Source organism: Phocoena phocoena, chromosome 6 (genome assembly GCF_963924675.1).
Source record: "Phocoena phocoena chromosome 6, mPhoPho1.1, whole genome shotgun sequence".
NCBI classification, from domain to species: Eukaryota; Metazoa; Chordata; class Mammalia; order Artiodactyla; family Phocoenidae; genus Phocoena; species Phocoena phocoena.
The window spans coordinates 108,101,569-108,123,489 of record NC_089224.1 but is presented as its reverse complement, the minus strand read 5'-3'; the positions used below and the strand labels follow the sequence as shown (position 1 = coordinate 108,123,489).

The 21,921-nt window shown below is 56.5% G+C and overlaps 1 protein-coding gene, 2 non-coding genes and 1 pseudogene across 3 annotated transcripts; 1 reads left to right on the top strand and 3 right to left on the bottom strand.

The window, feature by feature from the left end:
- On the bottom strand, positions 1-476 carry LOC136124287 (peptidyl-prolyl cis-trans isomerase A-like; annotated as a pseudogene).
- Positions 477-2,255: 1,779 nt separating this feature from the next.
- Positions 2,256-12,443, bottom strand: CERCAM (cerebral endothelial cell adhesion molecule). Its single transcript, XM_065878851.1, has 13 exons — positions 12,242-12,443; positions 10,695-10,805; positions 10,404-10,521; positions 9,711-9,845; positions 9,352-9,556; positions 7,067-7,186; positions 6,732-6,808; positions 6,532-6,638; positions 5,537-5,669; positions 4,037-4,164; positions 3,715-3,918; positions 3,072-3,324; positions 2,256-2,761 (listed from the first exon to the last, which is right to left on the bottom strand). Exons 1-12 carry the CDS (start codon positions 12,436-12,438, stop codon positions 3,072-3,074), a joined length of 1,788 nt encoding a protein of 595 aa, XP_065734923.1. The 5' UTR covers positions 12,439-12,443; the 3' UTR covers positions 2,256-2,761.
- Positions 12,444-14,725: 2,282 nt separating this feature from the next.
- TRNAR-CCU (transfer RNA arginine (anticodon CCU)) lies at positions 14,726-14,798 on the top strand. The gene has a single exon. It is a non-coding gene; the product is annotated as a tRNA-Arg (tRNA).
- A 6,170-nt stretch (positions 14,799-20,968) lies between these two features.
- LOC136125272 (small nucleolar RNA U3) lies at positions 20,969-21,177 on the bottom strand. The gene has a single exon (XR_010656035.1). It is a non-coding gene; the product is annotated as a small nucleolar RNA U3 (small nucleolar RNA).
- Positions 21,178-21,921: the final 744 nt, after the last annotated feature.

Genomic DNA, 21,921 nt, shown 5'->3' with positions numbered 1-21,921 from the left:
CTAGATTTGTCCACAGACAGCAATGGTGAGCTTCTTGCTGGTCTTGCCATTGCTGGATCCAGAGTGGTCCACGGCTGCCACCCCGTTCATGACCTTTTCTACCTTGCCAAAGACCACACACCTGCCATCCGGCCACTCAGTCTTGACAGTGCAGATGAGAACCTGGGAACCACTTGTGTTGGGTCCAGCATTTGCCACGGACAAGGTGCCAGGACCTGTGTGTTTCAGGGTGAAATTCTCATCATCAAATTTCTCATTGTAGCTGGATGCCACCAGTGCCATGATGGCACCACCCTGGCACATAAATCCCAGAATACTTCTGTGAAAGGAGGACCCTCATAACCAAATCGTTTCTCCCCAGTGCTCAGAGCACGCAAGTTTTCTGCTGTCTTTGGAACTTTGTCTGCAAACAGCCTGAAGGAGATGCAGCCCAAGGGCTCGCTGACAATGTGGAAGAACACAGAGGGGCTGACCATTGCTAGGCAGCGCAGGGAGAAGCTCCCAGCGGTGGCGTATCAGTGTCTCCTCCTGAAATTCTGCTGCTGCCTCTCACCGACCCCACTGTTAACACCCTGGTCTGGGGCACCATCATGTCTCACCTGGATTATTACAATGGGTTCCTAACCCATCTACCTACTGCTACCCTGGATCCAACTACAGTTCATTACAGCAGCCAGGCTAATCATGTTAAAATAAAAATTAAATTGTGTCATTTGTCTGCCTCAAACCCTCCAGGGGCTCCCTGTCTCAGAGTAAAAGCCAAAATGACCTCCAAGGCCCTCCATGCTCTGGCCCTGACCTTGGCTCCCTCACCTCCAGAACTTGGCTCCTCCTTGCTTGTTCTGCTCCAGCCACAGTGGCATCTTCCCTGTCTTTTGAACCTGCCAGTCCTGTTCCTGCCTCAGGACCTTTGCATATGCTGCCCCCTTGGCCTAGAATGGTCTTCTTTCCCATATCCCCAGAGCTTGTCCCCTCACTTCCTTCAAGTCTTTGTTCATGTGTTAACTTCTCAGCTCATACTTGATATTTCCTCCCTCGTTTTGTTCTGTAGGACTTAACAACCTCCAATATTTGCTTCTCTGTTTTTGTCTGTCTCCCTCACTAGAATATCAGCTCTATGAGGTCAGGGATTTTTGAGGGACAGTTTTATTCACCGCTGTATCCCTAGTATCTAAACATGGCCCATAGAGGGTGCTCAATAAATGTTCATTTTAATGAATGAAAGGGACACCTGGAGCCTGGAAGGGAGAAGTGACTTACTCAAGGTCATAGCCATCCAGAATCAATGGCTTTTGGTCTTGGAATGAACAAAGCACCAATTCCACAGCTCTGGCCCAAAGTCCTTCTCAGAGCCATGCCAAGCTCTGGAACCAAAGCCAGGCCAGCAGGACCTCATCCCTGGTACAGAAGGAGGGAAAGCCCAGCCCCAGGGGGTGCCTGACTGACTCTGCCAGGACCCAGGGGCTTACAAGACCAAGTCAAGAGGCTGCATGGGGGAGGGGCTCCTCTGAAGGAGGAAACCTGGAGATGGCAGGTCCTGCGCTGGTGGAGCCACAGCAGCTACGGGCAAGACAAGGAGTCGCCTCCCCATCCCCTCCGGCTGCCTGAGCGCAGGCAGTGGAGACAGTTGCTGGGCCTTCCAGGGGTGGGGAGAGAGGAAGGCCGGCAGTTCCCAAGCAGGAGAGCATTAGAAGGTGAAGCTGCTGCAAGTAACCCAGAGCACAGGGGGCAGATTCCAAATGCCCCAGGCTCCCTTCCCATTGCTGGCCCCAAACCAGCAGAGGGCGCCCTGGCCCACAAGGTCCAGGTTCTGCCACCTTGCGCCCTCTGGCTGCCACACTAGTTAGGGCAGGAGGGGAGCCCTGGATCTCCCCAGCCACTTCCAGGGGAGGGGTTCCAACTGCACAAGTGAAGATCCAAAGGCAAGGAGGCCTCAGCAGCCCTCGGTCTGGCCTGGGCCCACCCTGGCCAGCAAGGTGAGGCCAGTGATGACCACGACAGCCGCAGTGGGTAAGCACTCACTGTGGGCTGGGCTCCAGGCCTGGCTACTTTATACCCACCTGGCCCGTGAGATACTTCTCCCACCTCCACTTTACCAATGAGCAGACTGAGGACGTGATGCCAGGTCGATCGCCTGACTCCTTCTCTAGGCTGCCCTCCCCCTCTGTCTCTCCACCTGCTCATTCACAGATCAGGAACACCTCCCTCCCAGCCCTCAGGACACGCAAAGAGGCTCAACCATGAGTTAAAAAGTATAAAGTGCAATACCAGCCAGCTTTTATTGAGGGCCTACTGTGTGCTGGGTCCTCCTCCCACCTCCCTGCACTTCCCACTGGCCAGGGAAGAGGGTGGCAGGTGAGACCCATGTGTCAAGCTGGATAGGGAACTGAGGTGGAGGTAGAAGGTGGCAGAGGGGCCCCAGCAGCTGGGTCCTCAGCTGGGGGCAGGGCTCCTGTGTCCGCCCAGCTTGAAACTGAAGGCTGGGGGCCCTCCCTTCTTCCCTCCACCCCAGGCCCGGAATCAGGCTGGCAAAGTAAGAGGGCCTGCGAGCCCTGCCCTTGTGCTACGTGACCTTTGGGGAAGGGGACCCGTCTCTGAGTGGTTTCTCCCAATGGAAGACGAGTCCAGAGGGCAGAGTGGCCATGCCCAAGGTGGAAGCCAGGTCTCTACTGGGTCTATGGTTCCTGGTGGCGGCTCTTGCTCTGCTCCCTGGACAGCTATGGCCTATTCCCTGGTACTTCTCTGGAGTCACCACCCTGACCTGGTGGGACAAGAGAGGTAAGAGGAAAGAAGTAGAAAGAACTAGAGTTGGACAATGAGAGACAGAGACAGAAACAGATACAGAGATAGTGAGAGACACAAAGAGATAGAGATGGGCAGAGAGAAAGAGAGCGAGAGAGAGGGAGTTAGAGGTGGACAGAGAAATGCAGACACAGTCAAAGATACAAACAGAGACAGAGAGAGAGAAAGCCCGAGACAGAGAGAGGGAGAGAGAGAAGACAGCTGAGAAGAGGAAAGGGAGACCCAAACACAGAGTCAGTCGTTGAAGGCGAGAGAAAACCAAGGCCCACCTAGAGCTCATCCTGGGGGTGGGGATGGAGGCTGTGCCCACTGCTGCCGGCCAGGTCCTGGCGGGGGTCCCGCAGGGTCTTATAAGAGCCACTCCAGCTGACGAGGCGGCCGCTGTCATCGTCCCAGGGCGAGGACGTCTCTGTGTCGCTGAGCCACTCAGCGTCCCCCGCGTAGTGGGTGGGAGCAGCGAGCAGGGGCCGGGCTGAGAAGGCCCGCAGGTCCCGCGGCCAGAAGTGTGCCTTGTACTGCTCACTAAGAGGTGGGAGGCTGGCTCAGGGGGGCGGGGGTAGGCCCCTCCACCCAGACCCATGTCAGCCCAGAGCCAGGCACCTCACCCCCAGAGCACCTGACCGCCCTCCCCATCTAATCCTGAGGCAGGATTTCTCTTATCCCCATTTTCCAGATGGGGAAACTGAGGCACAGAACAGGAAAATCGCTTGACTGAAAACCACAGGGCATCACAGAATTCACACATAGATTGGTCTGACTCCAAGGCTAAGCTGGGCTATTCCTTGGTGACCAGAAAAGTGACTCAGCCCTGCCAGCCTCAGTCTCTCCACCTGCCCAGTGAGGGGACTTACTACTTGCTGAGGTGGGCTCTCGAGACAGGCTGACCCTGCCCTACCCCCATCTGAGGCTCACTTGGGGTGCTGGTCAAACATGATGGGCAGGAACTCATCCACGGGCAGCATTCGGCGCAGGGGCTGGGAGGCCAGCAGCTTGCGGGCGCCAGCCAGGCTCAGGACGTACGCCAGTGTCCAGTACGAGTAGCCAGCTACCACCAGGTGCGGCAGCCCCTCCACGGCTGCCTCCTCCTCAGGGTTCACCTGCTTCCGGCCGAGGTAGCTGCAGGTGACACCAGGGGTCCCAGGAGTCACTGTAGATGTCCCAGGACCCCTCAGGAGGAAGCAGACCCCTGGAGGCCCACCCCTCTCCCTGGCCCCTGGGGGCACAGGCTGCCTACATCAGGTCCCAAGGAAGTTTCTCCGCCTCCACCTCCTTCATCAGCCGCTCCAGCCGCATCTTGAAATTGCTTTCAAAACGCACGTCGTCCTCAAACACCACGACCTGGGCCAGGCCCCGGGCAACCACCTGTGGTACACGGTGGGGGAGGCTCTTTAGACCCCTCCCACCTGACTGACTCTGACAGACACTCCTAGCCTCAGTTACAGGCCAAATGCTCAGCCCTGGCTGCGTCACTCAGCTGCTAAAGGCTGGGCGGGGTGGGGGGGGGGGCTCCCTTCTTCCCTCCACCCCTGGCCCTGAATCAGGCCGGCAAAGTAAGGGGGCCTGTGAGCCCTGCCCTTGCGCTATGTGACCTTTGGGGAAGGGGACCCGTCTCTGAGTGGTTTCTCCCGATGGAAGATGGGTCCAGAGGGTAGTCTTGCTCTCCAAGCAGATCACAATGGCAATCAGAACCCTTGCTGCAGTCACTGAGCACTGGGGCCACAGTGCTCATCTCCAGGGACCCTCAGGAGGCACGATGTCCCCGTACTGCGGCAAGGAGATAGAGACACAGGGAGATGAACCCACTCGTCCAAGGACACACAGCCAGGAAGTGGCAGAACTGGGATCTGAACCACATCTGCTGGACTCCAGGGCCTGGCTCCTCACTTCCGCCTCTTGGGCTTTCCTTGAGGAAGCTAGGCTGGGGGGTGGGGGGCTGGGGGGGTGGAGGAAGGCCCTAGCCCCACACATCCCTGAGAATAAATACTTTTTGTAACTGTTGGAAATGTGAAAAGAGCATGAGATCAGCTCAGTAAGTGGTGAAATGTACATCATCCTTCAATCTGTTCAGAGGTAGCAGAAAAGCAGAAATATAAGCTCACACGCCCATATTTCTGCTACAGTAGAAAATAAAAACAAGGAGTGAGTCTGTGCTCCACCTCCTGGAGGGGGCGCCCCTTGGAGGGCCAGGCCCGGGTCCTCTCCTGCCGTGTCCAGGCAGTGACCTCTCCCAGGCACTCACACCCCAGCCCTGGGCTGAGGCTGCTTGGCCAAGCCCTAGGCCTTTCTTCTTCCCACACAGAACACACCCAACTCCTTCAGCCCCATGGCCTGTGCACGCACTGCCTTCCTCTGCTGAGAAGCCCCCTCTCCCTGCCCCTCAATGGCGAGGCCCACCCTGACCCCACAGGAGGCCAGGAGGCCGGGCCAGTCCGCACTCTTGAACAGCCTGCATATCCCCGCTCCGTGGCAAGCTTAGTTCTTTCTTGATTTCTGCGCCTTGCTCTGGTCCCTTTGCCCCAGGAGGGACCGGCTGCATTCTTCTTGTTCACCTCTGTGTTCTCAGAGCAGAAGTTCTCCTAGCACACAGCAGGTGCTCAGTGGAGACCGCAGGGTGAATAAGGTATAGGGCTGGGCCCTTAGGAGGCTGAAAGCTGCTGGCCGGGTCATTGTTAGTGTGCTCGGTCACCCCCGGTCACACGAGTGCTGGTACAGAGCAGTGGATGGGGGTCCTCACCTCCTCCCAGATGGAGTAGTGGCTGAGGAAGCAGCCCACCTCGCCCTTGGTCAGTGTGCGGCCCGAGTAGGGGTCCTGGTAGCCGGGAAGCAGGTCCACACCGAGGCTCCTCATGACACTGCTGTTGAGTGCCCTGAGGCAGATGGTATAAGGGGGTCAGGGGTGCCCGCCAGGGACCTGTCCAGGGGGAACTGGCCTGTGCAAGTTGGGGACAGTCACACTGGAGTCTGGTTGGAAGGAGGCTTCAGTCTTGTTACTGCTTCGTGTGGCCTGAAGCCATCAGTGACTGGACCTAGAGCGCCACTGCCACCTCGGGCGGGGGGGATCCTAAGGGGAGGGGGCGGCAGTCTGAGGGGGACACACCCCAGGATGAATGCGGGGAACGCGGCAGATACTTCTTAGGCAGCGGCCCAAGCGAAGGATGGACATCCTGCAGTCCACAGGGCCGGGGCGTATGCAGCAAACAGCAGTGGGCATGTGGGGCCGTGTGACCCCTGGTTGCTGGGGGAACACGACTGGCCTGCTCCCACCCCCGCCCCGCCCATCAGGGACCTAAGTTCAGGATGGAAAAGAATAACCCTGATAACCGTAATGAAGACATTATTAACCTTTGGGATACTTACTACATTTCAGGCCCTGGCTAAACCTTCACTGAACCCTTACAAGTCCCTAAGAGGAAGGCAGTTACTCGCCGTTTACACAGTAGGGCTGAGAGATGGAGGTCACGCAGCTGGTGACCACGCCCAGAAGCTCCAGACCCTGGGCCTTAACCACTGTACTCTCCTCCCTCAGGTGGGCTGAGGGAGGGCACCCTGTCCCGTTCTGTCTGCCCTGGGACTCCCCGAGACAGAATTACTCAGGCCCTGTTTGAATACCTCCTAGAACGGCCAACTCATTCAGCTCACTGTCTGCTTTTCCCACCCCCATGGAGCTGTGATGGACCACCCGGTCCCCACCGGCTGCCCAGGGTCCTGTCCCCACCCAGGAAGCCTCACCGGCCGTCCACGGCATCCACCAAACGCCCAGAGATCTCCATCTCCCAGAGCGAACTCAGCATGCGCTCTCGGCGGTTGGGCCGGCGGGCCAGGCTGATGACAAACACCTGGAAGAGGAGGGGAGGCAGGGGAGTGGGTGCAGGGGGAGGGGAGAGCCCACCCACCTCCTGGCCCCAATCCTGCAGGCCCGGAAGACTTACCTCATCAAACCCCATCTTGCTGGGCCTCTTTGGGGGCCGGGACACATGAGCTGAGGCCCACATGGGGGGCCCATCCACTGCAGAGGAAAGCACCCCCCCATCATGAGTCCCTACTGGCTCTAGTCAGCGGCAGCCCTGGAGTCCTAGCCCCCCTCGTTCCTGCCCCCTGGCAGAATACCCAGCAGGAGATCACAGAATCCACCTGCCTCCATTGTACGGATGGGCAGACTGAGGCCCAGCGGGAAAAGGGACTTGCCCAGAGTCAGGGAATGAGTTGGGGAGAGGCTTCAACCCCAGCGGTGGGGAGGGGGGACACACCGGCTCACAGCCCTCACCCAGCGCTTCCAAGATCAGGTGGATGAAGTTGACTCTCTCATCCTCCAGCCCCTGGTGGGATTTCACAGGCACGTTCATGTACCCATAACGGTGCTCGTTGCACACGTGGGCCGAGACCCCTGCGGAGAGAGGCCGAGTGAGCACTGGAGTGCAGGGTGGGGCTCTCAGAACCCAGATGGGAGGTCCTAGGCCCAGTCCTGCCAGTGACCCACCACGTGAGTCCTGTCTGGAACCCGGCGTCCCCACCTGGGCTTGGAGGGAGAAACGGCTTGGCTCAAACAATATCTAAGGGATCTTCCTGCCGAAATGGTTTATTCACGCGATAGACGCATCTAGAGCACCAGCTGGCTGCTGGTGGTGAGAAAGACAGACAGTCCTTGCCCTCGGGGGATCAAGGTGAGGAAGGAGCAGGCAAACTCACACCTGGCTACAGCCACCTGATGCCACCGGGCGTTGCTCCACCCCCTAAATCTTTCCCACCTCTGCCCAACCCCCCTCGCCAATCCAGCACCATCACCTCTTGCCCGGATCCCTACACTTAACCCCACCCCCTCGCCTGCCCCCACCATGCTGTCCTCCACCTGGCAACCAGAGTGGCCTTTTTTATTCCTTCAATGTTTATCATCTTTATTATAATTATATATTTAGCCTTTGTCTTCTATAGACTGTGAGTCCTCCAGGGCAGGCACATGGTATCTACTAAAAAGTTAACCCCAGGCCCAGCATTGAGCACAGAGCCTGGCCCAGTGCAGGTGGTGGAAGCACGAATGATGGAGACAGAACCCCTGTTCACGAAATTCCTACAAACCGCTGACCAATAAAGAGCAGCTGATACTCAAAGTAGAGGTAAGAATGAAAATATAAGGAAATAGGGGATTCCCTGGTGGCCTAGTGATTAGGATTCTGAGCCTGGGTTCAATCTCTGGTTGAGGAACTGAGATCCCGCAAGCCGCCCGGTGTGGCCAAAAAAAAAGGAAATACCTTTGCTTCTTCTCATTTTTTTGTCCATGTATTGTTTCACCTTCACTCTCTCTGCGCTTGATCTTTTTTCTTCCTGCATCTCTGCACTGCAGATGTTGCTAGTACCTCATGCACACACACAAAAAAGATGACACTCTCTTCTCCCTGGACACTTCTCACACACTGCTTGCCCAAGTGCAACGCTTCTTGACTAAATCATCACTTCTAATTCACCTTGACCGCGAGCAGAGTTCTCCACCCACTAGACAGCCTTCATGTCCTTGCCCCCCGTGAGTGCACACCATGAAATACATTCTCTGTAGCCTTCTCAAGATCTTTATTCCAACAGCAGTATCTCTGTCTCACTCTCAACTTCGACTCTTCCTCAGAACTGGGTTTATCCCATCCAAACCCAAACACTTTTTTTTCTGGCTGCGCTACACAGCTTGCGGGATCTTCCTTCCCCGACCAGGGATCAAACCTGAGTCCTCAGCAGAGAAAGCACAGAGTCCTAACCACTGGACCGCCAGGGAATTCCCCAAACCCAAACACTTTCTAGTAACCTTCATCTTAAAAATAACCACCGACAACAGAATGATATTTTCTAGTGTTCAGATCCAATCACGTGATCCTCTGATGGCTGCCCGACATCCACAGGCTAAAGACCAGATGCTTGCCCATCAGGTCCACAAGCTGGCCCCTGCCTACCTTTCCTGCCTCAGCCTGCACCATGCCCCCTTTGCTTACTGTGCTCCAGCTGCCTGCCTTCTTGTATCCCCTGCCACCACAGGACCTTTGCACCTGCTGGTCCCATTGCTTAAAATGCTCTGTCCTGCTCTGTCTACCTTGTTAATGTCTGCCCATATTTTAGATCTCAGCCCCAAAGTTTACATCCTCCAGGAAGCCTTCCCTGACAGGTTAACTCTAGTCTAAGCTCCCAAAACACCTATAATCAAAAAGCTCTTCTTCCGGTCACTGTGATTGGACATTGATTTGTGTGATCCTTTGACTGACTGGACTGGAGGATCCAGGAGGTCAGAGACTGCCTGATTTTACTCACCACTGTCTCCCCAGTGCCTGGCACCTGGTAGGTGTCCCATAAATATTTGCCTAATGAAGGAATACGTGAAAGGGCCATGGTGGGGACGGCCAGAAGGACATCTAACCTACCGGGGCAGTGGGCCCAAGAAAGCCTACGACCTGGAGGACACACAGGAATTAAAAAGATGAATTGCAGAGTGGGGAAGAGCACGCCAAGCAGAGGGAATAGCATGTGCAAAGGCCTAGAGGCCTGGGAGAAAGGCTCAAGGAGAGCTGTCCTCACCAGCAGCCTGACAGGCGTAGGCGAAGATGATGATGTCGTCGAAGGGCCAGGTATAGTTGGGGTGAGGGGGGTAGAAGCCAAGCTGTTCTGTCCCCTCCGCCCGCAGGGATACCAGGAAGGTGGAGTGGACCATGGGGACACGGAAGCAGCCCCGGCGCTGGCGGTTCTTGGTAGGGAAGTAGTCGGCTGTGCGGCGGTAGTAGCCCTGGGGAAGGGGTGGCTCCGGGCTGTGAGAGGGCGCCCCTCCATCCCCAGCACACTGCTCCCCTGCCAGGGCCCACAGACCCTAAGGCCTTCAGTCTCTCCACGTCCCTCCTCTCAGACCTCAAGCCTCCTGAGGCCCCCGAACCCGGCCTTACCTGGGGGGTGATCCCACACCAGAAATTGGAGTAGTAGGTCTGAGAGTCCAGCATCGGGGCCACCACAGGCAGCCGCTGCTCGATCAGAAGCCGCAGTGTCTGGCTGTTGGTCAGAATGTTGTCCGTGTCTGCAAACTGTGCGGAGGGGGATGTCACAGGCCCCAGCCTTGTCTGGGCTGCAGTCCCCCAAGGATTCACTGAGTGGGATCCCTCCAGATTTCCAGAAACCCAGAAAGTCTCCCAGGATCCAATGGGGTTCCCTCAGAGAGGTCTAACCTATAAACCAGTAGATCCGTTTCTGGACCAAGAATCTAGTCTGGGGCACTGGCTCGGGGATTGGGTCCAGAGATTATACCCGAGTTGCTGATCTAAGAACTTTATCTGAAGTTTTAGGAAGTAAATCCAAAGACCTACTCTGAGCTCTAGTCCAGGGAACTAGGCTCAGTTTATACCCTGGGCTCTAGCCCAGGGATCGAGTCTCAGTATATACCCTGAGCTCTGACTCAGGGATCCAGGTTTAGTACCAAGTCTGAACTCAAGCATAGGGATCCAAGCTCAATATCTGATCTGGGTTCTGACCCACGTTGCTAGCTGAAGGAGCCAGCCTACAGGTGGTTAAGTCACACCAAGGTTTCTGTCAAGGACAGGTGCCACCACCTGTGGGAAGCCCAATTGTAGGCCAGGCTTTCTTACCAGGATATAGTCGGCCCCCCAGTCCCTGGCAAAGGTCAGGGCTTCCTGTTTCAGCTCCATCAGAAACTGGTGCCGTTCTTTGGTCCAGTGCTTAGGGCCCTCTTCGTCTGGGTAGGACCTGAGAGGGTAAAACGATGAGATGTTCCCATGCAGTAGGTGCATGTGGTGTCCCTCTCTGCAGGGCAGTGGACAGAGCCCTGGTCTGGAGGCTGTGGCTCGGGGTTGTCCCTTTCCTTCTCTGGGCTGCAGCTGTTGTCCATCTTCCCCAGAACGTTCCCCTCAGGTCACCACCTGGGCTCCCCCTCAGGCCTCCAGACCACAGCGGCATAGTCATCGCCCACAGCAGCCAGCCACTCCTGCAGCATCTCTGTGGTGTTGTCCACGTTGTGGTCTGTGGCACACCTGAGGACACAGGAGGAAGAAGGGTGAGGAGGCACAGCCACCGAAGGACCAAACCCCGAGGCAGCCTTGACCCCCGGAGCACCAACACTTGCAGGGCTGGCCTCTCCTGGGAGCAGAGGAGGCAGGTGTGCTCCAGAGGAAGGCAGGAAGCCAGGTCCTAATCATAGGTCTGTGATCCACTGTGTGACCTCAGGCAGGTTCTGACCCTCTCTGGGCTTCACTTTCTCCCTGTAACTTTCAGCTGTCCTGGCATGCTCAGGGGCTGAGATGACAGAACTTGAATGCATTTTGAAGGATGAAAAGTACCTCAACTTTGAGGAACATACCTGCCACATTCTCTGGTTACCTTCCTTCCCTGCTGTTTGACCACAGGTCAGCCCCCTCCCCTCTCTGAGTCAGGACTGGACAGAGGAGCTGCTGCTTCCCTCCACCAGATAGTTGTAATAACGACCAAACCACACTCTGAGCGTCCCTGAGAAATGCTGATGGGCCCGAGCTCCGTTGCCACCACGAGTAGCCTCTCTGAAGGGGCTCTCATGACAGAGGGGGGTGCAGGGGGCTTAGCCAAGAGCCCAGGTTTTAGGTGATACTGCCCCTTTAAGTCAATTCCCCAGAAGTGAACATTAACTACGTGTCAAGTCTTCTATGGGTGGGAACTAACTAACTCCCAAACTGGTAATTGTGGGCAGCCTCCCCAGGCCACTGGCTCCAACCCCAGCCCAACTTTGGTGTGTTGGGGAGGGAGGGTAGTTTGGTCATTTCTCTCAGTTTATCCCCAACCTCAGCTTGGGACTCCTCCCCGCTCTGGTTTCTACAGACTGTGGCCTCTGATTCCAGTGCCCTGTGGGGACGCCTAGGGGGAGAGACTGCAGGAAGGGGGCTTTGCCCTTGGCCGCAGGACCCAGCCCCTCTCCTGAGAGAGGCTGAAACCAGCCCAGGGGAAGGGGGAACGGGTGTGAATCCCCCATAGGGCAGCATGGAGCCCAGGGCTGACAGCACCCTAACGGGCTCCCCAGGAACCCGGAGGCCTGCTGGTCTGTGCCACATCGGGCCCCAGGGGACGCCAGCTACTCCTGTCTGCTCCGCTCCAAATCAGGCCAACCACAGGTCCCACGGGTTCAGTTTCAGCTCTGAGGGCTAGGGCAAGAGGGACTGGGCCCAACTTACACCCAGAGGAGGTCCCAAGAGGAGGAATAGGGGCCAGAATTAGGGAATGGTGTCCCTCTGTCAACCTAAGGCCTCAGAGGTCAGTCTGCAGGGCCAGGGGGATAAGGGGTCCTGTCCAGGGACACGGGTTGCGGAGGGCCTATCTGCGAGGGAGGGGCCTGTCTGGGTGGTGTCTGGGCAGCGAGCAGATGGGGCCATCTGGAGCCCGGACTGTCCGTGGGGTTGGGGGATAGATGCCCGGTGGATGCCGATGCCCGGGTCTCTCTCACCAGAGGGCCAGCCTGGCCCGGGGGTAGTCCAGCCGCTCCAGAGCGCCCAGGTAGTGGGGCAGAGAGTGCTCGGCATTGCGGGCCAGGATGGCAAGGACCACGGCGGGCAGCGGCGGCTCTGCGACGCCCGCAGCCTCGAGCCGCGGCCCCAGCAGGAGCAGCAGCTGGAGCAGCGGGGCGGCGGGGGTAGCGAGCATGGCGGGCGCTCTGGCGGCTGCGGCGGCCCCCGGGGCTCCCAGCCCAGCCGAGGGTAGTGGGCGGTGCGGTGCGTCCCGGCCGGGGCGGGGCCTGGGGCCGGGGCGGGGCCGAGGCGGGCCCGGAAGGGGTTGTGGGGGGCGCACCCCCCAAAGAGTGGACTCCCACTCCCAACCCCTATTCTTGGATTCTCAAGTGTCCTCTCCTCGACCAGGGGCATCGCAAGGCCAGGGCCCGGACACCCGCCCCGGACGCGATCCAGGAGCAGCTCCCTCCCTGCTGGAGGGTCGTGGAGGACGGCATCCGAGCCGCCCGGGCATCTCAGAATGCTCGACTACGAATCCCTGGGCGTGCAATCGCCAGAATCCGGCTCCACTGAGCGCCCCTGAGTCCGGATTCCCTGGCCATCCATCTGACCCTCTGACCTGAGCCGCAGACCCCGTGGGACGGGACCCACTGGGCCGCGGCCTTTCCGGGTTCCCCCGCTCCAGCCCGCTCCACCACCCCCTGGCGCCCTCTGGCGAGCCCAGACGGAACTTCTCAGACCAGCCAGCCGACGCGTGGGCGGACAGAAAGACCGGCTTGAGGGGCGGGGAGGGAGTCCCCCTGACCTGCAGACGTCATCCCGCCGCGGTCCGAGCCTGGCGTCCCCAGCGCGTCATCGTCCTCGCCTCCGTCGCCAGCACCGGCCCTTTAGGAGAGCAAGGCCTACTCTTAGATTGAGTGTAGAACATGGGGCACCACTCAGCCTCTCATGGTGACCCAGCCCCCTCCAAAGCAGGGTGACTCCTGTGTCTGGTCAGAGTCGGGGTCCTAAGGCCCCTGCTGAGATGGAAGAGGGTCCCCAGACTCTCTTAGGGCAGGGGAGGGGAGGGGTCTGGAGGCACCAGTATGGGTTCTAGCTCCTCTCTACCACCAACCTCAGGCAGGCCGCTTTCCCGGAGCCTCAGGGCCTCCTGGGTAGAAGGGCTGCTAACAGCACCCACCTAGGAGGGTTTGCAAGGATTCCTTGAGAGCGTGAATGCACTTAATTCTATGCATGGGGCCTGGCAGGCGGGAAGAGTTCCTGGGGCTGGAAGACAGAACTGGAGAAGCCAGCCTCTCCTTCCATTCAGCCCCTCACCCATGGGAACCTACTCTCCTATGGCACCTTTGGGTCTCCCTTCAGGTTCTTCCCAGGGTCAGGGAGGGGGGCTAAGCCTGTGCACACTATCTCCACTGCAAGAAAAGGGGTGGGGGCCCAGCAAGTAACAGCCTGGTGATAGGGCAGCATGTGGAGGCATCAGACCCCAGAGTCCTGGTCTCCAGCCCAGCTCCAAAGCCTCCAACAGCTTCCAGGTGGGGCTGCTTCACAGCCAGTGCCCTGCAATGGAAGGCCTGAGGCCCCCTGAAGCATCCTGGGGAAATAATGAGTCCCTTCCCTTGCACGGCTGCCTCTGCTGGAAGGCACTCCCGGCCCCAGAAAGGGGATCCCCTTTTTTTTTTTTTTTGTCATGCTGAGCAACATGCAGGATCTTAGTTCCCTGACCAGGGATTGAACCTGTGCCCCCTGAAGTGGAAGCGTGGAGGCTCAACCACTGGACCGCCAGGGAAGTCCTGGGGATACCAAAGCAATATCCCCCACCTCACCCATCCCAGGATCATCCCAGAGCCTCTGCCCATGCTATTAGTCATGGGGCTTCCAGATTCTTCTCTCACCTCAGTCGTCGTCCTCCTCCCAATGCACTGACCCCTCCCATCTTCACCTCTCTCCCTCCCCAGTCCACCCAGTGGTCTAGCCTGTCACTGACTCCCTTGCCCCAGGGTTGTCCCATCATTCCTGCCTGAAAAAACCCTACAGCCATCTTGCTTTGGGGCACGTAAGGACTGCCACACACTCCTGATCTCCACTCTCCACTGGACTCTCACTGAGCCCAACAATCCAGCTTCCCTGCGCTGCTGCCCCCGCTCCTCTGCGGCATTTCACACGCCCGGGTCTTCTGAAGCTCTCACTCCACTCCCTCTCCCCCAGTGAAAATCTTCCTGCCTTCTTTGGAAAAAGAGAAGCCATCACCTGAGAACTCTTATTTCCAGCCTCCAAACCTTCCACGCCCTGCGACCAAGCTGGCCTCTGCTCTCACGGCCTATTACCATGGAAGAGGCACCTCTTCCTCATAACAGAACCATCCTTGGACTCCAAAAGCCATTCTCTTGCCCTTCCTGGATCACCAACATCCGTCTCTTCGATCCTTCCTTCAACATTCCAAAGGACTTAAACCTCCCCCAACTTAAAATGTGAATACAGGGACTTCCCTGGTGGTCCAGTGGTTAAGACTCTGTGCTCCTAATGCAGGGGGCCCTGGTTCGATCCCTGGTCAGGGAACTAAATCCCACATGCCACAACTAAAATCCCTCATGCCGCAACAAAAGATCCTGCATGCTGCAACGAAGATCCCACATGCCGCAGCTAAGACCTGGTGCAGCCAAATAAATATTTTTTTTAAATATATGAATACAGTCAGCTGCCTGCCTGTGCTTTGCTCCCGGTCTCACTTCCTCACCTTCATTCGCTGATTGACACACACCAAGGCTGCTCCAGCCAAACTGCTCCCGTCAAGACCGGCATCCTCCTGGCCCCTCATCCAAGAGGGCTCCCTCCAGCAGCTGACCTCATGGACCACTCCCTCTTTCTGCAAAACTGACATGTGTCTCTGCTTCTCACCTGGACCCACATGCCATCTGTCTAAAACAGAACCCCAGTCTTTCCCCCAAACCTGCTCCCACTCCGGTGGCCTCCCTCAAGCTGATGACAAGTGCCTCTCTCTCAGCCCACTCCTCATCCTGGCTAGACCACCTCAATGTCTCCTGCACGTGGCCACTTGTGCGGCTCAGCACCACTCACCTGGGCTACAGCACCTGCCAGTACTCACCCCCGCGCCCGAGGCTTTCTCCCTGGAAACTGTTCTTCACACAGTGGTGCTTTCTCAACTGCATGGTGTTACACCCTTTGGGGGCTGCCATTGCCCTCAGCATAGAGCTCAAACCCCTCAAGGGACAAGGAGGCCCTTCGTGGCCTGTCTGCTGCTTCTCCAACTCCTCTGACCTCCCCTCCCCTATCTCCTGCTCCAGCCAAATTGGACTATGTACAGTTTCCAGAACACTTCGTGCTTGAAGACCTTCCCACATCCTTTTTTTTTTTTTTAATTCCTCTGCTTGAACTGGGCCAACTTCTACAGGCCCTCTGGAAAGCCTTCCCTGATGTCATGTCAGGGGGACCTACTCCTACAGGGAATCCTATATAATCCCATTCATTCAGCAAATATTTATTGAGCACATGCTATGTGCAGGAAGAATTCTAGGTACTGGGGATACAGAGGTACAGACAGTCTCTGTTCCTAAGGTGCTCACATTCTGATGAGGGAAGACAGACAGGAAACAAGCAAACTGATAAATTAATAGATAACTTCGAAGAACAGTAAATGCTATGAACAAAATAAAACAAGGTAATGAGAACAGAGAGTAACTGAGGGTGGGAGGCAACATTGAATAGAGGGGTCAGTGAAGACATTTCAGAGCAAAGGGGAGCCAGCCAAGAGCAGATCTGGGGAAAAGTGTTCCAGATGGAGGGAACAGGTGGGAACAAGCAAGGAGGCCAGGGTAGCTAGAGCAAAGTGAGCAAGGGGAGTGTGGTAAGAGGTGAGGACCACTTAGGGCCTTAAAACTATGGCAGGATTTTGGATTCTTTTGAAAAGTGCAACAGGAAGACACTGGAGGGGGTAAGCAGAGGAGTGACAGGATTCCTCTTAAAAAGATCACTCTGGGGACTTCCCTGGTGGTGCAGTGGTTAAGAATCTGCCTGCCAATGCAGGGGACACGGGTTCGAGCCCTGGTCCGGGAAAATCCCACATGCCACGGAGCAACTAAGCCCGTGCGCCACAACTACTGAGCCTGTGCTCTAGAGCCCGCGAGTCTCAACTACTGAGCCCACGTGCCTAGAGCCTGTGCTCCGCAACAAAGAGAAGCCACCGCAATGAGAAGCCCATGCAACGCAATGAAGAGTAGCCCCTGCTCACTGCAACTAGAGAAGGTCTGCACACAGCAACGAAGACCCAACACAGCCAAAAATAAATAAATAAATTAGGAAAAAAAAAGATTGTGAGATTTCCCACAGCCTTATGGGATTAGATGTGAGAGATGGAGCGAGGAGTCAGGATGACTCACAGGGTTTGAAGTGGGCTGGGTGGTGGGATAGGTTCTGAATGGGGAAGACCTGAGAAGCAGCAGGTAGAATGTGAAATCAGGTTCTGCGTTGGACCTCATTTTGAGCTGCCTTTTAGACTCGCAAGTGGAAAGATCACGTGCCACGCCTGCCCAGCTGTGAGTTCTGAGGCAGGGACCCATCCACCGCCTTCACCATTTTATACCAGCCCTAGAGCAGGGCCAGCCGGGCACTGGGTGGGCTCTCAATAGAAACATGATGAGGTCATAAGAACCTACTGTATGGCACAGGGAACTCCACTCAGTGCTCTGTAATGACCTATATGGGAACAGAATCTAAAAAAGAGTGGATATATATATATATATATATATGTATAGCTGAATCACTTTGCGGCACAGCAGAAACTAACAACATTGTAAATCAACAATACTCCAATAAAAATTAATTTAAAAAAAGAAATATTATGGGGTTACTGACTAGGGTGGGCTGACCAAGCCCCTGTGCTCCTACTTACACTCATTTTTTTGCCTTCACATATAATAATATGGCGTACTCTGCAAAGGTAATATTGAGCCAAACCCGCCGAAATTCTAAAGCAGTGGTTCTCAAAACATGGTCCCTGGACCAGAGCCAGCAGCAGCGTCACCTGGAAATTGTTAGAAATGCAGATTGCTAAGCCCCTCCCCATATCTACTGAATCAAACTCTGGGAGTGGAGGTTAAACCAACAAGCCTTTCAGGTGAGTTTGATGCCAGCTCAAGTTTGAAGCTGCTATTCTATGGGCCTAAGGACTCATTCTAGGGGTCACGTAGGACCCCGAAAATGATTGTTTTGGGTCCATCTGGCTGAATAGGACCCAGACCACCCTGGACCAACACATAGTTGGGCTCTGGATTCCCCTCCCCACAGCATCTTCACTCCCGTCCCTCAGCCATTGTAGTTCTGGCCAAAGCCAGGTGGTGGCGCCAGTGCCTCAGGCTCCACCCTGGCTTCCGGAAACAGAGACCCTGGAAGAATTGTCCCCCTCCCCGGCACCCTTCTTCTCCCCTCTGGGAGCCTCAGCTCCAAGGTCTGCCTGCAGGCAAGGACCCTGAAGAGTGACCTTCATCAGGGAGAGGGGCGCTGAGGTTGGCACACCCAAGGTGAAGGCTAACCTCCTCTTCCTGGAGGTTAGGAAGGTGGGCTAGAGGAACCCCCTAGGTCAGAGAGAAATTAGGGGTGTCTGGCCTGTGGGGCTTGGGGGTCAGGAGCCCTGGCAGGTGGCTGTGGTCCAGTGGACGCTGGTCACACCCCCATTAACCCTCCGCCATCCCTGCCCAACCTAACGCGAGGTCTCAGGTGCTGTTTCCCTGCCAATGGGTGGGGGCAGCCTAAAAGTACCCCAGGGCCCACACAGAGCCCCAGGGTTGCTGATCCTCACAGCCTGGCAGCCAAGCAGGATGGGAACAGGGGGCCTACGGCAGAGGGGATGCACAGATGGAGCTCTTACCAGCTGCGAGCTTCACGTCTCCTGGGTTGGGCGCTCTCTGGGCCCCTGTCCTGCTTTGTGGCCAAGGGAGCCCAGGATCCTGGCCAGAGCAGGAGCCCACACCCTGCTCCTGGTCCTAGTGCAGCTCGGCAGATGGGGGTCCAGGAGCCCCAGTAGGCTCCCTCCTACATGAAGTTCCAAGCCCGGTTCCAAGCGGACCCAGGGCTGAACGCCAAAGTCTTGCCCCCCATCTGCTCCCCTGCCCCTCATCTTTCCTATTTGAGGGGAGACTGAGACCCCCAAATTCCAGATGGAGTCACCACTCCGCTTAGACATAGCATATCTTGGTCTCTGGTCGAGGAATCTGCCCATGCCCCCTCATCTTCCAGGGTCCCACCCAATGCCCACCCCACCCCCAAAGGACCACCCTCTCGCTCTTGGCCATGCCCTCCTCTCCCAGGAGCCCAGATGTGGAGCTGTCCTCCTCTGAGAATCTTCCTCTGTCCTCAGGAGGCTGGGTCCAGGCCAGCTGTTTTCCTCGCGCAGCCAGCTGTTTTGCCCATCAGGAAGCAGCCCTGGCTCCTCTGCTAAAATCGTGGCAGTCCCGCTGGGCCAGGGCCCAGGAGCTGTTAACTCCTCTGGGGCCAGGCAGCCCCTTCCCCTCCCAGCCTGACCCCTTCTGCCTTCCTCTGACCTGCAGGAGTATCGTGTCGCAACACTTCTAGCAACCCCCAAGCAGACCAAGCATTGCTATCCCCACCCCCACTCAGCAACTGCTAACCCGCAGCCCCTCCCTCCTCTCAACAGAGCCTTGTCCTCAGGTGACCCCAGGTGAGAGGAAGGTTCAAAAGGATAGATGTTACCCCATTCAGAATAATAACAGTAATAGCTATCATTAACTGTCTGCTGTGTGCCAGGCATTGTGCTAAGTGCTTGAAATGTATTACCTAACTTAGTTTTCACAACAACCCTGTGAAGTAGGGAATATCTTCATCTTATAGATGAGAAAATGGAGGCATGGTGAAGCTAAATCACTTGCCCAAGCCTACTCGGAACTGGGGTTTGAAACCAAAACCGGGCTGCCTGCCTCTCTCTGGCCGACGCTGGTGGTCCTGGAATCCCAGTTGGTGTTGCTATTTAAGTTTCCCCGAGCTTCTCTCTCTCTGATCTGGGCCTCAGTAGCACCATGTGTGAAATGGGAAGCTCACGGGTGGAATTACCACCACCACCCACTCCGTGGGCTGAGTCCGGAGCAGTGCCAGGCTCTGCGCTCAGCACCTTCCAAGTATTTATTAGTGGATCATTCCTCTCGGTGGCGGCGGTCAGCCTGGGCTAAGATCCCAGCTCTGCTGCTTCCTGGCAGCCTAGTTTTGGGCAAGGGACTTTACCTCTCGGAATCTCAGTATCCAAAGTTAGAAAATGGATAGAAGAGCAATATCTACCGCGTCCTTGATTTTGTTGTGAAAAGGATGAGATAATGCAAGTAAAGCGGTTAGCAGGTACCTGACACAGAGTCGGTGGGAAATGTTGCCCCTTTACTATCACGACTATAAACAACAATCCGGAAGGATCTGAGTGGCCCACCCACCATTGTGCGCCCCCATGCCCAGCACGGAGCGGGCACATAGGAGGGCTCTGTCATTTCTTGTGAATGAATGCACCCTGGTCCAGTGATACCCACGCGAGAGCAAAGGCTGCGAGAAGGGGCACAGCTTATCCAGATTACACAGTTAGCGGGGTAGAGCACCGGGAATCCCAAAGTGCCCTTAACTCTTCCTGAGCCCGGAACCTGGTCTGCCGGGAAGGGCAGGAGAGACAAGGGAACAGGGACAATCCCAGGGCTGAGATGGCCCAGAAGGTGACTGGGCTGTGGCTGGGTGGGATCTCAGGGTCTGGGAATGACCCCTCAGGATGCAGTGACCCGTGCTCTCCCCCTTTGTCCCCTCCCCCCTGCCCACCATGGGTCAGCTCCCTGGTCCCAGCCTAGACATCTGGAACTGGGGCAGACAAAGGGCTGCGAGGAGGGACAATAACCTTCTGTCCATTTTCAGATGCCGGGCCGGGTCTGGCCAGGGCTGGGGGCCGGAGCCCCGGCAAGGCGGTGCCAGGCCCCCCGTGGGCAGCGGACAATGTTGGCAGTGATGGAGAGGAGGCATTTCAAAGCGTTTTGTTCCCGCTGACCCCCTCCCCCCAACATCTCGCCCCAGCTCGGGGTGAGGCCCCAGCCCCACCCCCAGACACCCAGGCCCCTGCTCCGGGCGGCTTGGGGACCGGCCACATTCTTGACCTCAGGGGAAAAGTTTAGACTCTTTGCGCCCTGGGCAACAATAACAGTGTCACAGAACTGATTTAGGAGCAGCACTTACCATCACAAAGCGACAGACAAAGAGCCAGGGCTGAGAACGCGCAGGGCCTCTGCGTCTACTCTTCCAACCGCTGCTCGCTTCTCTCCTGGGCACTGCCTGGGCAGGACTGGGGGCCAGGGCCCGGCCCTGGGCACGGAAAGCCAGGGCAGGACTCGAGGTGGGAAGGAGTGAAGGAGGAGAGACAGGGGATCCAACAGGGAATGAGGGGACCTGAGAGCTTTTCTGCTGAGAAAGCCCTTCCCCACTCTGGGCCTCAGTTTCTCTCTCTGTAATGAGGAGGCTAAACGATAAGGCTGAAAGCAAGAGGCTCCGATCCTGCAGGCAAAAGGGTCTCAGTGACGATGATGATGATGATGATGATGAGAGGATTTACCACTTCATTCTGGGCACTTCACAGGTGCCAGGCACTGTGATCACTGACCCCTTTCTGCCTTAAGCCACCTCCCCCCCCCCACTTTTTCTTTTCCTCTTTCTTTTTTTTCTTTTTTTTAACGATGGCGAACACTCAGGCAGCATCCTCTGCCTCTTACTCTCCCAAGAGAAGAGCGATTATCAATGGCAAATGGCAGCTGCAGAAGCAACACCAAGAGCAGGTTTCACACTCAGGAGAGAACGCTGTGCCTCCTCCTCGAGGTTTCCGGTGCTCTACACGTTCAGAGAAACTTTTCTAGTAACAAACTACAGACATGATTCCTGAAAGTAGAGTTTTTCATCCGCTTTTGTCATGTAATCCTCACCAACCGCACAAAGCGGGTGTACCATTAACCCTAGTTTACAGTTGATAACTGAGGCTCAGAGAAGTTGAGTCACTTGTCCAGGGACACACAGCTTGGAGGTTATGGAGCCGAGACATGAGGCAAGGCTGGTTCTCTTCTGATTATAGATTATACTGCAGTGGGAAGGAGAGAGGGGCAACGAGGCAGCTGGACCCTGCTGAGTCCTGGGTGGGAAGGCCTGTCCTCCCAGCCAGAAGGCTATGAATAAATAAATGTCTGATTACCCCCAGGGGGAACTCCACCCTTGGAGCAGGTGCCTTTAAAAACTAGAATGATTCTTGTCTGTGAGCAGAGGTTGGCCTGGGCAGACACCCAGATGCGGGGACTGGACACAATGACCTCTAGTGGAGACCTCCTAGGAATTAGAGGCAGGATAGGAGAACATTTAAGGGCTCAGGGCACTGGAGCCAGGCTGTGAGTTCGAATGCCGGCTCTGACTTTTCCTGGCAGTGGGTCCACGGACAGTTACTTCTACTTTCTGTGCCTCAGTTTTCCAATCTGTAAAACTGAACCCACCTTTTAGGAGTGAGGAGACCATTCAGCGAAGTATATGCAAGGCCTTAGAACAGCATCTGACTCAGTGAGGGCTGCCTGTTTCTATTCAGGAAGGTGCCATGGCCAGGGCACCTCAAGGTGGGCACTTTGGGGACCCTGTAGCAGGCAGTCAGCTGTTGGCC

Coding starts and splice junctions, on each gene's coding strand:
- CERCAM (XM_065878851.1), bottom strand. CDS start 12,438: ATGCTCGCTACCCCCGCCGCCCCGCTGCTCCAGCTGCTGCTCCTGCTG. Junction 9,846..10,403: donor GGGGGGCCGACTATATCCTG/GTAAGAAAGCCT, acceptor CCCTCCGCACAG/TTTGCAGACACGGACAACAT. Junction 3,325..3,714: donor ATGTTTGACCAGCACCCCAA/GTGAGCCTCAGA, acceptor CCCACCTCTTAG/TGAGCAGTACAAGGCACACT.